This window comes from Bactrocera oleae, chromosome 2, assembly GCF_042242935.1.
Source record: "Bactrocera oleae isolate idBacOlea1 chromosome 2, idBacOlea1, whole genome shotgun sequence".
Classification (NCBI taxonomy): domain Eukaryota; kingdom Metazoa; phylum Arthropoda; class Insecta; order Diptera; family Tephritidae; genus Bactrocera; species Bactrocera oleae.
This window is the reverse complement of record NC_091536.1, coordinates 86,664,397-86,681,253: the sequence shown is the minus strand read 5'-3', so window position 1 is coordinate 86,681,253 and position 16,857 is coordinate 86,664,397. Positions and strand designations below refer to the sequence as shown.

The window sequence follows — 16,857 nt, the reverse complement described above, 5'->3', positions numbered from 1 at the left end:
TGTAAATATATGTGAGAGAATACTTTATGAGGCATGGTGCTAACTATTGTTGAAAGACGCAGAGTGAATATCAAAATACTGACAAAGCATATCTTCTCTTCATATTTAATTTGCTTATTGTACGTATGAAGGAGAAGACCAAAATTATAGCGAAATTGTTTGGTAAAAAGTTTTACATAAAAAATCTTAATTATTAACAGCGCAACACTATTTATATAAAGAAGCTTAGTCCAGCCTCATATTTGTTCCTTATTTTGAAGTATATTATCATTTTTAAAGCACTATAGAATATGCCTTAAAAAGAAAAATTATAGCAAGTAATTTCTTCTTCATAATAACGACAACTTTCTTTTTCCTAATTATAATTGAGATTGTTCTCTAAAGATTCGAAGCATGAATTTCGTACTTCTTTTGAAAACTCGCTTTAATAATGCTATATATAGCATACATACCCGATGCTTGCAGATGCATTCTCTTTTCGTTGTATACAAATTACGACTGCTATCGGTGAAATGGCTCAGCTTTCCTTTCGATCAACTTTTTTCTAGATTCCGTGGTAATCCTCGCTTTCTTTTCACCTCATGACTTCTACCACTGAAAGGTAGTTTTTATTGCAAATAAAGTGGTAATGCACATATACCGGTTACAAAATAGTTTTATTTTATTTTCTATATACTTTTTTTTTGTTGGAAAGTGTCAGATTTACAGCACAACTTTTTACTCTTCACTCCGCCTTCATTGAGCGCCGTGAGCGCATCTGCATTGCAGCGGTTACCCGGTGCTTGAACTGCAATATTTTGTATCAAATTGAAGGAACACATGTATACAGCTGTTTGAACATTCATACATTCGCACAATTACTGAGGTGTAAAGTTCTCTTCTGTTCAGAGTGTTCATCAAAGATGATGAATGGTTGGAAGTGGCGCTTGCATTTATGGAACCATCACTCAGATGGAAGCTCAAATATTTGTGTGAACGAGTGAGTGTGTGTATATAAGTTAATATTTATTTGAAAAATTTAAATTTGCTCATATATGTATGTATAACGTACGTGTGCTTGTTTGCTTTTATAGTTTACCGTCGAATTTTCCACTTAAAGTAATGCAGCTCGTTTAGTGAGTTTTCTTTTATTCGTTTTTATGCCCTGAACAAGGTATACCTATTAAGTGCGCCAAGAAGTTTGTAACACCCAAAAGGAAAGGTCGGAAGCCTAGCTCACTTGTCGGAATCACTATTGCATTTACATATGTCACTATCATAAAAGCTGATCAATCAAAATCAAGTCCTTATATGAAAAACTTCTTGATTTATAAACAAATTTTCACGAAATTTGGTTGAGATACGTATTATTCACGGCAACGCTGCAATCTCCAAGCGTATGGTATAGATCGGAGTCCTATAGCATATAACCATTCAAATTGACCGTTCAAAATCAACTTCACGTGTGGTAAACTATTTTATTTGTGAAGGGTATTATAGTAAAAGAAGTTAATGTTTTTTATTTTTTTTCCTTTTTTTTTTTATTGCAACTTACAATAGTATTAGTTGTTGCCACCATACGAACATGGGAGGTGCTAATGAGTGTGCTGTGAACTTGTAAGTGCTGTAAACTTGCCAGCGGTTTAGCAAATATTTTCTACAAGTTACGTTTTTTTTAAGAAATGCGTTTGAATAGCAAATGTTAATGAAGTTTTCTCATTTCTTTACAACATTGTTTTATAAACATTTTTACTTCATTGCTATACTGCGCTAAAACCAATTTGCGATAAAATAATTTTTTTTTTCGTTTTTTCTGTAATTGGTGTCATAGGCAAAGTGATTTTTTATTTTTGTCCGGTTTGAAATCTGCTCAAATTTAATAAATCTTGAGAAAATATTTAATAAAAATTGAATTGTACGACAAAATTGTGAATATTAAAGGAACAATTTTAAATAAATACAATTTTGCATTTCAGAATTTTAATTTAAATTGACATTTTAGTCGTCTTGATAATGAATTACCACCAAAAATGTTACATGAATTTTAAATTTACATTTACAAATTATAGTAAACATATAAATATAGTTATATTTATAAAGCACTTTACTCTTCATTCTTCGAGAGCTGCCAATTATTGCTATGTGTAAGAGCCTTCCGAAAAATCTTCCATAAAGGGGATGGATACCGTTTCAATTGTGGCGCGCGATGGTGGATGAACTCATTCAGGTCTTCTTCGGTACTCTTCGGTGGGTTCTGTATGGCGTCTCTGAAGATGGGCATCATCCTCTGGAGCAAACGTGGTGCAAAGCAGATCCATAGGTTTCTTGAACTACCGAATTTGTTGTTCTTTTTCAAATAAATTTGTACGATTTGCAACCGTTGTTTCGTGGTAAGTCGGTTTATAACGAAATGCCAAACTAAACTGAGTATAAATTGAGTGACAGCTGTCAAAAATACCAAAAAATATGGGCTCATTAAAAACCACACGTCTAAAAAAACAGCTGTTAGTAAAGGTCATCAGTGGGCATTTTATCTGAAAAATCGAATCGAGTATCGAATAAAATGGCACATCTAAGGATATGCGATGAAACTGACTTATTGCATGAAAATATGTGCCATGCTGCCTGTGCTTCCAATGTAAAAGAAATTATACTGCTAGAATTAAAGTATAATTGACTCAAAAAGTTTCTTTGTTTCACTAGAGAGTACATATTCATATTATTGAACTAAAAGTGTTGGCATGTATTTTTGTACTCTCGCAAAGTGTTGCAACATGGTGTAGAATATTTTTGTTCGACTAACGGTATTTTGTGTCACCTAAAACTAATCGTGATAGATATATTGTAGAATTATGTATATATAAATGATCGGGAAGTTAAAAGTTGAATTCCGTGTGACTGTCTGTCTGTGCTAGGCAGAATCGAACTATTGCCACACCCGCAAATTTTGGTTATACGAAAACCTATACACAACGAACCAAAAAATAAATCAGAAAATGTAATGAAAACAAATAAGCGTGGCCCCACACCCATATAGGCTTAAAATATGAAACTCACATATCACTTAAACTAAATTTACCAAACTTGCTAACTTGTGCGTATCATTATTTTGACTTTCTTAAGTTACGTTGTGAAAATGTCCAATAGCAAACTACAATCACGCCTGCATCCGATAAATTACAACTTTTAATTTTAAACGATTTTTTCACTGGTATGCCATCTCTCTATGGTTGAAATCGGACAATAAATTTTCAATACCTCAGATACCAAATATGTGAACCTCAGTGCCTATATCTGAATTTATATCGAAAATGTGGCCTTGAGATATATTATATTATATTATTGAAATTCAGAAAAAATATTTTTTCTGGTGCCCTCGTGTCGAAAATGGTTATTATCGGGACAATAGTTCCATTGGCCTCCATATACCGAATATACAAATTTTCTAACTTTCGGCTGAATTTATACCGAATATATCGGATAATATGTGTGTTGTCCTAATTAAGTGCAGAGAGAGTATTTCTACTATGATAATTGTCTGTCTCTGACATAAAGGCGCAGTCCTTAATCTTGCGAGAGTATTAAACTATCCGTTACATCCAAACTTAGTCTTCCACAATTGTTAAGTATTATATGATTAGTTTGCCATAAAAAAAAATCATTTTGTTCTCAAGAAGATTCAAGGGGACCTCATATAATTAAATCTCCGACGCACAGGTTGACTTAATACTGTATGATATTTTAGAAAATATTATTAACAAATAATCTACTTTATATATTAAATGTGGGCATTGCTTTTGCGATAATTTATATTATATACTTTTAGTTCGTCGATTTGTGAACTGCAAAAATAACAAACAAATTCACAACACATTTGCAAGCATGAATCGCAAAAATTCAAATTTCTATAATTTTTTAGTTTTTTATATTTATTTTTTTCTATAAAATATTTTAGCAAAGTTGTTGTTTTTGTTATTGAAGTTGTAGCTGTTGCTGCAAAACGTTTTTTCAGTCGACTTGTTATATAAATATTTAACTTGTTGTTATTTTTATGCTGCAACAACAACAACATCACATGTAGCGCCACAAAAGAGGAGAAAAACACAACATTTTCACATAATAAATGCAGCCGCAATACGAGGAATATATTGTACTGTTATAACAGTAAGTTAGACATGTCAGCAACACACACGAGCAGCGAACAACATGCAAATATCAACAAACACACAGACACACACGCACACTTGCGCACAAGCGAAAAAAATAAAACGGCAGCAAAAATATCAACTTTTTTTTAATAAAACTGGAGATTTACACGAATTGTTGTTGCAAGTGTGTTGCAGCGCAGCGCTGTCTCGTCGGATCTTTTTTGTGTTTTTGCATGTGTTTTGTAGTTGAAAATTAAAATTTTGTGCTGTTGCAACACACATAATGTTTTCTTTTCGTTTTTTGTTGTTGCAACTCGCTCGTTGACTACAACAAATATGGTGAAAGCGACAGATTTGCTTGTAAATATTTAATACTGAAAAACATGCAGCTGTAAAATATAGAAAACACATTCATAAATAACTGGTAAATGAGAAGAAGAGAGGGAATTTCGAAAGAGACAAGGCTGGAATGTCATAAGAATGAGTTGAACACCGAAATCCACGCGTTCGGCCGTTGAAACATTGCAACAAATAATACAAGGCGATAAATGATTTAACTGATGTAACTTGTTGCTGTCAACAATGTTGAAGAGAGCTAATAAAAAGTGTACGAACAAAAGTTTACGAGTATATAAGAGCACATGCCAGTTTTAGCCACTTTTGGCACTTTGCCAAACATCATTTTAGGCGCAGTGAGTGATTTACTCAACAAAAAAGCTCGAAATACATTTTAAACATGAAAAACTAGCAAAACCAACCATTGAATACAAGTCAATGTCATATTTCATACAAATCAGCAATGATCTTGTTGCCTCCGCAAATCGCAATTTCACAATTGTGGCAAAGCCGCACCGCCAACCGCCAGCGCCAGCGAGTGCAAGGCAGCGACACATTTTATTGTTTCAATCCGATTACTTATATGCATGAGCATTGCATGTGTGTATGTATGTGTGTGCAATCCATGCCACGAAGCGCTAAATCACCACATTTCGATTTTTATTTGCCCATAAATGTCTGTCCGAGCGCCGGGCGCTGCACACCGCCTCCCCAGCTACCGCCGCAACCGACCGACGAACGACCATAAATGACTTTTGTTGTGGTTCCCTTCAGCGCTGTTATTGTGGCGGCGCAGCGACGTCCTCGCTTTCACGGTCATTGTGCTCCGCGCTGTGGCTGCGCTTTCACCGCCAATATTGCCAATAAAATTCTTGGGGTTTGTGAAAAATATGTTTACTGCGACCAGCGCCACTCCTCTCGCAAGCGTCGCCTATCAATTGCTGCCGCCTGTGTGAGTGTGTGTGTGTTTGCAGTGGTTGTTGCCACAAATTATTCTTGTTGGCTGCGCAGTTGTGAGTGTGTTGCATGCGCAGAACGGACCAACACCCAATCGGCGAATTGCCTTCATAAAATTTTCAAGAATCTCTGAAAGTAATGCATTTGTTTACATATATGCATATACTTGTACATACCTATATATCATGAGTTATTGAGACAGGTTACAGAATGAAGATTGTATAGAGAAATTGAGTAGCTTCGCATATAAATTTGTTGAATATGAGTTCCATTCGTTACGAATTATTTTAGAGCATTGGAAAATATATTACGAATTACAAAAATAAAATTTAAAGGCAAGAAATTCAAAATCTCCAAAATCCAGTAGATTTAAGTGCGCATTTACATACGTCATCTGCCATGTTGTTCTTGATAACTGTAGACCGCACTTTGTTAAAGAATATAAACTTCAGGCACAACTTCAGCTATTTTTCACTATATTTATCCGTGATATAATTTATTATACCAATAGAATTAAAGATATTGATGAGCGACCTAGTACTTTTATACTAGTACTTTTGAAAAAAGATAAGGGTATAAATACTGATATCAAACCACCTAACAAGGCTGGCCTTTGTTGTAGACATTATGTACATGTATAAGTTCTTAGGAAAGATTCTTGAGTGTAAAAAAAAATGGTATTGCACGTGCTGACTTGTTGCACAGTAGTTAAAAAATTATTAAGCTCTTAAAGTCTAACCTAAGAGAGATTCTTTTAATTTTTTTAGAAGGATATTGTGATATGATTTTCCAGCCATGCAGAATGTATCAACAGCGCTGGTACCTTACATTATACGAAGGATGTTTAAGGCTTTATTACGTACCTATATTTTGAAGAGAGGCGGGGGTCATATTCATACCGAAGGCGGGTGAAAGAGTCCCCCTTTACTCGAAAGAATATCGACCAATAAGCCTAGCCTTATTCCTTCTGACGTCATTTGAGAAATTTTTAGATAGCTATATTAGTCACAAGCTTCTACGGCGTAAAATATCTAACGCACAGCACTGATATACGAGGGGTGAATCAACGGAGACTGCACTTCACTCGCAAACCCTAAATATAGAAAGGGCGCTAGAGCATAAGGTACGTATTCTGGGCGTCTTTTTTGACATAAATAGAGCATTAAAAAATGTCTCCAATAACGCAATCGTTAACAGTCTCTAAGCAGCCCGAATAGAATTTGCCATTATAGCACGGAGGAAAGCTCTACTAAGCTGCAATAGGATTAATAATGGAACGAAACCAGATTGCTCATATTTGCGCAAACAGCAACTAATGAAGAGGATGTACCTATTATTATACCCTATGATCACTTGAAGCTTATGAGCTTCTGAAAAAATTTGAGACGAAATCACCCAAACTGATAGCCTATGCTGACAACATAGCATAAGTTACGACGCTACATGCAGAAAGCGCAGAGAAGTAGGCATGAGATAGACGCTGGAAAATTGTTAATGCCCCTGTCCAGCACTATCTTGAACTCGTCTTAAATATTTAGGAACTTCGCAGTTCAAAGAACTAGACGAAGTATTAAACTTGGATATAAAGACGCTCTTAAAGTTCTTAAAATTCGGAAAAACCATTGACGTTCTATATGACGAATACTTCACCTCAAATTAAACAGAACCTCCATCTGGCATTACTAAGGTCCAGTAGGTCTATGTACAACCTACATATTCTTGTATGGCGTGACAACCGGCCAGTATAACCTAACCCAAGTTATTGTGATATGAGACCGCAATATGCGTGGCACGTAGCCCCGTCTTGTTAAAACCAGATATTGTCAAGATCAACTTCTTCCAATTGCGGCCATAAAAAGTTGGTTATCATCGATTTATACCGCTCTACATTTATTTCGAAAAATGTACGGACCGATGATTCTACCAGACCAGAAACCACACCAAACTGTCAATTCAGGTGAATGTAGTGGTTGTTCATGAATAATTTGTGGATTTTCTTCGGACCAGAATCGACAGTTTTGTTTATTTACCGCACCACTCGGATGAAAGTAAGCCTAATCGGAGAAGATGATTCGCTTAAAAAAATCGTTATCGTTTTCAAGTTGTTCCAAGTCGAAGTCAGCAAATTCACGACATTTACGATGGTTTAATGCCTTCAGTTCTTGAGTGGCGGATGCAAACCCAAATCCTTTCCAAAAATTCGCTAGATTGTGGTTTGAGACAGTCCCAATTCTTGAGCACGTCTTGGAATCAACAAATTGCGGACTTCACCAATACTTGGCTGAACAGCAGCAATATTTTCATTATTTCGAGCGGTTCTTTGTCTTATTGGCACTTGAACATTATGTAAAGAAAATGCGTATGCGAAATTTTCAATTGTAATAATTCGACGAATATCGAGGACGATTATTACGACCATAAAATGGCAAAAGCGCACGAAAAGTTGCAATTGGAGAACGATTATTTTGATAATAAAACTGAATAATTTGTAAACGTTGCTCATATTTTTCATGATAAAATTGTAAACATTATTGAATATAATGGAAAAAAAATTACAAATCATGACATATTAAATATGGCCGAAACGACACTTAGAAATCATATCATCCCTATTAGAAAATCCGAGATATGCGAAACAAAAAATCGATTTATTGAAATTCAAAATTGTGAATTGTGAATTGTGTGTTCGTTTAGTGTTGCATGGCTTTGATACATTTAGAAATCCTGCTTTCTAGTGATCTTCAAAAATTTTCTCTAATTTTTTAACCATAATGATTTTCTCTCTTCACATTAATTTCTACCAAGTTTTTAAGGATCTTAGCACACTTTTAGGGTTCAAGAGTACAATGAAGTTAAATGTGCATTGAATAACTGCTAAAGTATGGTACAGTAATCGGTGTACTCAGTGAAGAAAAGCTTGTGTAAAATTATTTGTTCTATCTAGCGCCGTTAAATTGTCTATTCTAATAAAGAACGAACTATTAACAACCAGCAAGTTATTTGATACACCAATTATTATTGCAATAAATTTTTAGTAGCATACTTTTCGGCTGTTAATAAAAGAAGGAATAATATGTGGTGTACTCTTGCCACTCTATGCACATATTTAAATTGTTTTTACATTGCGGTCCACTTACAACTCTTCCCATTTCCAAAGTCCCACGAAATTAAATAACAACAACAGTTTTACTCATTAATTTACATTTATAATGATAATATCGACTTTATTTGTAGTTTTTAAAAATTTTACAAAATAAACAAATATTTAGTTTTATGTATGTAGTATGTATGTTAAGATTTGCTTCATATATATGCACGTATTTATGTATGTACTCACTTATAGTTTTATTTTTGGGTTTTTTACTCACAAATACATAGACTTTTACGTATATTCTACGAAGAAAGCAAATTAATTGTAAAAAAATCTAGCTCAGCGTTTGTTTTGCGCACAAATTATATACAAATAATATATAGGAGGTTTGTATGTATGTGTGTATATGGCTGCGAATTTTTGTAGTTAAATACTCATATTTAATTACATACGAATTACAATTAGGTGTACACGTACAAACTGCTTGTATTGTTTGCGAGCTGAGATGGCTCTATGCTTATGACCTAGTGTGTGGGGCTTAATAAATATATATATATGCGTGTGTGTGTATGTGAATGTATGCATGTATGTATGTGGTTAGGGAGGTACGATTACAAACACATCTACGCTTGTATGCATTTAGTTTAAGGCTTTTGTTTCATTAGTTATGTAAGTATGTGTATATATGTATATGTGTGTATGATGTGTATGAATTTTGTCTGCTTACATGTGTGTGGCTTTATTTGTAGATTTATTTTAGCTAAACCGTGAAATAGGTAGTACATGCACTTACATAGCGACTGCTTTGGGGGCATACTGTTTTCACTTTTTGTTGTTGTGGTTTTTTTTTTAAAAGCTAACTGTAAATAGATATCTGTCATTTGAAAAGTATGTGTTCACTGTCATTTCGCTTTCGCTTGTCAGTGTGTGTGTGTGCTTGTAATCAGTTAATCTATGCTTACTCACACATACATACATATGTACATAAATATGTTGTTCTGCGTAATTGTTACACAAAAATCAGTGTGTATATGTGTGATATCTGCATATTATTTATGACTAAATATGTATGTACGTATATTTTCATATTAATTTCTCTGCATATGCAAGACTGCACTTGTATGTATGTATGTGTGTGTGTCGGTTTTTAATTTCCTATGCGGGAATATGATTAAGCTCCCATAAAATACCGTCATCATAGATTTTAATTCATTTATTTTTGCCTAAAATATTTACGTTATCGCAATTTAATATTATATTTTTTGCATTTTTCTCACCTTTCTCTTTGAAATTAATTTTGTGATTTTTTCTTTTAGCTTTTCATATATGTTTTTCTTATTTTATTAATTTAATATTATCTTTAGTTTTCAATTGTTAATTGTATTTGCTTTTTGTTTTGTGGATTGATTATAATTATTTGAAATTAATTTAAAGTACTGCTTGGCATTTCACTTACAAATACATACAACAGGGTGTCCTCTAAACTACAAGTATATACTCGCATGTATGTATGTATTTGCATTTGTATTTGTATTTTGATGCTCTAACATCTCTTTAGCGGTTTTTGTGTTTGTAAAAAATAGAAAATATTTTCAGTGCAGTATTGAAAAACGTGTGTGAAGATTGAAAATTGCTCAACATTTGGAGATCAGTTGCATATTTTAACTGTTTTTTTTAGCGATTTTTGAGTTTACACTTTTGTTGTTGGTTAATTTTATTTCCTTCTTAATTTTTGTTTGTTTTTTTTCTTTATCTATGTTTTGTTTTTCGGTGTATTGGCATTTCAAGCAACATCGAGTCACTAACACCCTGTACATATTCATATTCGCTCGTTCTAAATTTATCTTCGCCTTTTGCCTTTTTGCTTCAGAATTTTCTTGCTTAGGCGATAAATTTATCTAGATATTTGTTGTTATTCTTTATCTTTAATATATTTATCTTCTTTTTTGCTTTTTCTTTCTATTAATTATTTATATAATTCAAATATTTTGGTGGTTTCAAACTGTTCACATTTCAGATTTTGTATATGTTTTGCGAATGCTTTCGCTTAATTTAAAATGGTAAATTTTCGAAAAAATATTTGTGAGAGATTATCATTGAAACAAGCAAAATGGTAAATAAATTGAAAGCATATAATTTTAAATTGAAAATATTATCGTTAACTGTGCAACCCTTCAGAAAAACCTTCAAATAATTTTTCAGAGGTCGCGTTGTAGAACGGCTGCTGGATCAAGAGATCCAAAATTACTCAGTATGAATCATCGATTGTTAAAGTACATTAAATTGAGTTAATAAACTTTTTCTGTTTGGTTATTAAATAAAAATGACTCCTCAAAAAACAAAAGAAAAACTTACAAAAATGCGTTTTTTACAACTTACAAGTGAATATAAGCTCTTAAGCAAATTATATTGATTTTAGTATAAGCTATGCTTAAATTTAAGCATAATTAATATTTTTTTTAAATATGTATACTCCTTTTTGGCTGCTTGTTCAAAATTATCTTTTTAATGCTTTTATATATTTTATATAGATAATTTTTAAGTATTTACACTAAGGAAATGAAATTAAATGTACGGTAAGAATATAAAAGCAAAAAAATTTAAATAAAAATCCGTTAAACTTGTTGAAAATTTTTTTATACAATACCTTTGTATGGTATATAGCGATTAGACAGATTTATTTTTAAAACACAGGGTCTGCTGTTTTTTTTATAGTTTTAGTGTATGTCAACTTGTAATAAAAAAAAATATAATAATAATAATAACTAAATATTTTATGTAATAAATAAATGTAAATTTTATAAATCTTTAATTTACTCAAAATAAAACTGATTAGATTTTATAACAGAATATTTCTCATATACTATTCTAAGTAAAAGAAAAATCTAAAAAATAATATAACTATTGAAATTTATATATTTCTTAAAAAAAAAAAAACTAAACTACAATTTTGTTTTTAAATTTTCATGCATAAAAATTTGCTTTCATCTTTATAAAAATATTAGGCAAACTTACCCTTTAAAATTTTACAAACAAATACATACATACAAAAGAAAAGTATTACAAAAATGTCACACTTTTAAATGTCTAATATTACATTTTAAAATTAATTACGCATACATGTTACTTAGTTGCTTACGAGTAAAATAGCAAAAAGCTTAAAAATTCTCTATGTTTGTATGTATGTATGTATGCATGGCCGCAAGCAATTTTTATTTTATTTTTGTTATTATTATATATAATAGTTTCACTTCATCATAGATAATATCAGCAGCGCTTACTTGGCGTTTAGTTGCTTCTCATTTTGCTATTTGCAGTTGTGTGACAACATTTGCACTAAAGTACACAAAAACGACGACACAGAGTTGCCAAACTTAATCTTTATTACTAAATGTTAATACTTCAATGTGCGATTGTTGAATTCAATTGAGTATATTTGTGTGTGTATATATCTATATTAAACATATAGCTCTCTATATGTACATACATACATATGTTAAGAGTGCATTAGCACATACATATATTAATATTTTGTATAATTTATTTTTGTTTGCTTAGTATTTTTTTTAATATTATTATATTTTGCATAATTTTCGCTAACAATAAATTAGTTTAAATTTTTACTAAGTACATCATTTACTTACCAATATGCATTGTATTTTACTATTTTATTACGTACTAGAGGTGAATATTGAAATAACATTTTGCTTGGCTGTGTGTGAGCGATACTCTCTTTTCCTGCTTGTGTATAAGTGAGCATCTGCCTCACACATCAGCCTATAATCTTTCATATACACTCTCTGGTTTTGCTCTCTTCTCATTTCACTGCTTAACAGTCAATTTGACATTGACTGTCAGTTTGACGGTGACAATATTATTTTTTAGTATATTTTTTTATTAATAATTTTTTTATTATAATTAGCTTAAGAGTATGAGTATGTATAAGATAAAAATTACTTTACTATTTACAATTGAGGTTCTGTCTTTTTCGCATCGATCATATAAACGATCCATTAATCAGCGCATATGCATTAATTTCATTTTTGTTTTTTACATTAAATTTTCTTACGCAAGCAAAATTTTCAAAAAAAAAAAACACAAAATACTCTTAATTAATTACAAAACTTTTACAAATTTAACTTAATATAATATTTACGTAAATTTTATGATCACTTTCAATTAAAAATAGCTCATTGCCAACCATAAGCTAATACTTCTATATGTTATAAATAAGAAATCAGTTCATCACAAATCTAAGCTTATCATAAATGTAGTTTAAATAAACACTTATGTTTTTATTTACTAATAATTTTTTAGCTTAAACTTAAACCTCCGCTCACATTTCAAATTTCTACACTTTGATTTCTTTCTTTCTCCGTTTCTAGAGATCTCTATCCATATATCCATCTCTCTCTGTATTTCTATCTCTCCGTCTACTTATATCTCTTTTCTTCTTTAGTTTTACAGTTATAAAAGTAATCTGATTGCATAATACCAACTTTAGCCCCGATAATTAGGCATTTTGTAAAATTCCAACTCATATTCCTCCCCTCTCCGGATTTTTATGCAGCGTTTAGGCCCAAAAGCTTTTGTTGAGTTTCACCAGAATGAGTGTCACAACTGAGAGCGTGGTGAGGCTCAAGCGCAGTTTGTGTGTGGCACCGCTGCCATAGAAAGTGACACTCAGGTCGCGCATTTCATTGTCTGTAATGGAGAAAAAAAAAACAATAAATTTGAAGATAAGTGGCGGATTAAGTATAATATTATTATAATATACTCAAGTAATTATGGTATTTTAAGAGTTAAAAGATTTCCGCGTAATTATTTAAGATTTTTTAAATAAACGTAAAAAGATCATGCAAATTGAAAAATGAAAAAATTTTTTTTTACTCAGTAACTTAATTTTTTTTATACTTTCTGTTATGAAAAGCGGACTGCTTTTGCATCTGTAGTTGAATTTTTCCTAGAGTGGAATGTTTTTTGCATACGTAAAATAACGTTTATCGTTCCCTAATTTTTTTTTTTTTTGTACATCCATTACTTAGATCAATTTAATTAACAAATTAGTAAAAAAAATTGCTTTAAATTTTGAAGTTAAAAATACAGGTTGGCGTAAACTTAAAATAGGAAACAGTTTTAGTTTTAGTATAATTTGGTTGCCAAATATCCCCAATATCGATAAATATGTTTCTTTCTCTTAAACAAAAAAGAAAAAAATATTTAACCCAATTTTTTATTTATTCATTTCGTTTCATTCATTTCACGTCTCAATCATTGAACTTACCTATATAAATTTTATAATTTCATAAGAAATTACTTAGACACATTTATTTCGATTTATGGAAGGAAGCACATAACTTAAAAGTACTAATTTAACTATTTTACTTAAGCAATTAGAGTTAAAATGTATTAAGAAGCGGGAAAACATGCATAAACAAAAAAAGAATTAATCAAATGCATGCAAATGAAGGAAAAGTTAAAGCCGCAATAATTTTAAATACTTATTTTAAAAGTTAAAGCAAAATCTGAATTTTAGATTTGTGTAATTTTCTGAAAAAAATTCATATTTGGTCAAAAAAAAAAAAAAATGTTTCTAAAATTTTGAATTTCCTTTTTCGAATCAAGTTTTGAATTTGAAATTTGAAACTTTTATTATTTTTATTATTAAAAATTCAATGTTATTAGAATTGAATGAAGTGAGTGAGTAAACGGTGCAGTTGTTAAGAAAACTTTTCGAGAGTGAAACTAACCTGACGAACCGTGATTTAGAAAAGATGATAGATCAATAAGTCCATCTGAAATAAGGGGACAAATTGCGTGAAATCAGTGAAGATGAACAAAGCAAAATATGAAAGAGAGGAATAAAAGGAAGCAATGAAATATAACATTTATACTACTACAGTGTGTGTGTGTAAGTAATAAGTGGTGTAGGTAAATAGGTACTTACATACATATTAGGAACATAGTGAGTTACATTTTGAAACAAAATACGCTATGACAACAACACATACAAGTACATATATATTTTCTTTCATAATAATTTTATTACATTCTTTTGTGCACTTCTATTTTATTTATTACATAAACTCAGCTCAGTCTTATGAGTAAAAGTGTTAATGATTCCGGGAAGCATAAACATTTGTGCGCCTAACAGGGTTTCAAGCGAAAGTGCGCGTGTGCGTGCATGTGAGGATTTGTGTGTAGAATACCAAGGCAGGTGAAAGATATATGCTAACATAGTTTATATGAAATCTATTTATGTAAGCGTCTACTTTGAGTTAGCTCCCCTTATACACGTGTAAGACGCCCACCTACAACACACACACACACATACCTAACGACCATTCAGTAGTGTGAGATAAGCATATATACACTTACACACATGCAACTCTGCAAAGATGTAAGCACTCGAGTATAAAAGTGTTTGCAGGCATTTTCTTTACACGAACGAATACTCGCAAGAATCATTCACGCATTTCTTAGTTGGAAGTGTGCAATCTTGACTTTGATTCCTCAATAGATAAGCGCCTTGCGCTACATAGTAATATAGTGGTTATGAAAAGATATCAAGTGCTAAGTGCGAGTTTCTTCAGCATGTTGCTAAAACCGGTTAAGAGTGTTGCAGTGCTTAGAAGGTGTGAAATGCAGGTTTTATGGAGTAGGAAAGTAAATGAGTGCAAGAAAAACAAGAAAAAAGATAGATCGCTCTAATAATTTTATAACCAACTGATGAAAGCTTCTTGCTAGTGTTTTGAAATTTAAAATCGTGTATCATAAAAGTGCTCTTTTTGCACACAGTTGAAGGCAAGTGGCGACGAGTGTGAAGTGGAAGCCTTACTTTCGTATTTTAACCCCTTAAATGATCTAACGGCAGCTATAAACTTTAAAAGACATGAATCTTGAAGACTTTCCATTAAACATTTTGTGAGGCATCAAATCGTATACAGTTAATATAACTAAAACTAATTTTATGTTGTTAGAAAAGTAAATTAATCAAAAAAGTTCTTATAAAATAAATACCCTGTAGCAAAATAATTTTTTTGAGTTCGGTTAAAACTTTAAACCTTAAAAAATAACAGCTTGTCGACGCAGTGAACTATCAGGAGTAGTTTCTCGATAATGTTACCGTGCTAAATTATGCAAAAATAAAATTTTTATAAATGATAGAATTAAGTTCAATATCAGCTCCTTCATAAGCATATTTGCTTATTTATCCAGTCATATTCATACTTCATATTTACGATTGCTATTTATTTTTAAAAATAATTCATAGTCATTGTAAGACGCTAATTGCACTGTATTGTTGTTGTTGGTGTAATGTAAATTTTCTTGCTACGTAATGGTTTCTAGTTCCAAGAGCATAGTCCTTAAGTCTTTGCTCAGTTGCAGTGTCAGCATTGAAGAGACAGCAAGTATTAGGATGACCCAATTACGTCGCTGCAGAAGCGTAGTACACATTCGTATATTGTGCTGCAGTGTTGAGCAAAATATAAGCATCCCCTGTTGTAGTCATGATTTATTTATTTGTGAAAAAGCGAAATTTCTAATTTTGAGAGGCACGCCTAGTGTGACCGACTAAAACAAGGCTATTTTTTAGGAATTACAATATAATATATATCAATTGGTTTAAAATTATAAAGCTATATTTATAAATATTTTAAGAATTCACAGCAACATTTTTAAAGAATAATATTAAATATATGATGAATAAAACTTAAAAAACAAAACATTTTATATCCGAACAATGACATACGGTCGAAAAAGAACAAAAATTGACAAAATGGTGGCGTTAAAAAAAGTTGAATTTTACCCAAGATTCTCATCGTTTTACTCTACCAGAGATCAAATATATATATAGTTTTTTTAAATGGTAGGTATGGGGAACCTAACATTTGTTACTGATCAAAGCAGGATTAATACCCCTCAAGCAAATTTCAAAAATGAAGTTTCGAGCGGCTATACTATAGAATGCTGTAACTCAAAACAGTTTGAGGTCTCGCTTTAAAAATTTTAGTATGTTAATTTCGAAGATATAGAATATCTCTTAATGAGTTTTACAAAATTTGTATGGACCTCAAGATCTTGCTAATTTAATTACTTATTTTAGAATCTAGTCTTACTTAAAGTCGCGAGTTTTTAAATTAAAAATTGTGGATCAAAAAATGCAAGTAAGATTTTTCAATTTACAAATTTTAACGTAAAACTCCAATATCAGGATTAAAAATAAAATTTTTAATTGCAGCACGAAACTTATATTTTTAAAAACTTGGAATTAACATATTTTTATTTTTCAATTTGATATTAAGGATTACAATTTTCCTTTTATTGCGATTTTTGCGATTAAAT

General features: G+C 31.4%; 1 protein-coding gene across 2 annotated transcripts in view; it reads right to left on the bottom strand.

The window, feature by feature from the left end:
* Positions 1–11,521: 11,521 nt before the first annotated feature.
* Positions 11,522–16,857, bottom strand: part of LOC106625239 (uncharacterized) — a 424,306-nt gene continuing 418,970 nt past the window's right edge. Inside the window, exons 12-13 of one of the 2 annotated variants that reach the window (XM_070105926.1) lie at positions 14,262–14,306; positions 11,522–13,215 (exon numbers count right to left, since the gene is read on the bottom strand). In XM_070105926.1, coding sequence (XP_069962027.1) covers positions 13,085–13,215; positions 14,262–14,306 — 176 coding nt within the window. In that variant the 3' untranslated portion in view covers positions 11,522–13,084. The remainder of the gene's footprint in view (positions 13,216–14,261; positions 14,307–16,857) is intronic. The other variant, XM_036361284.2, reaches the window with a different exon arrangement.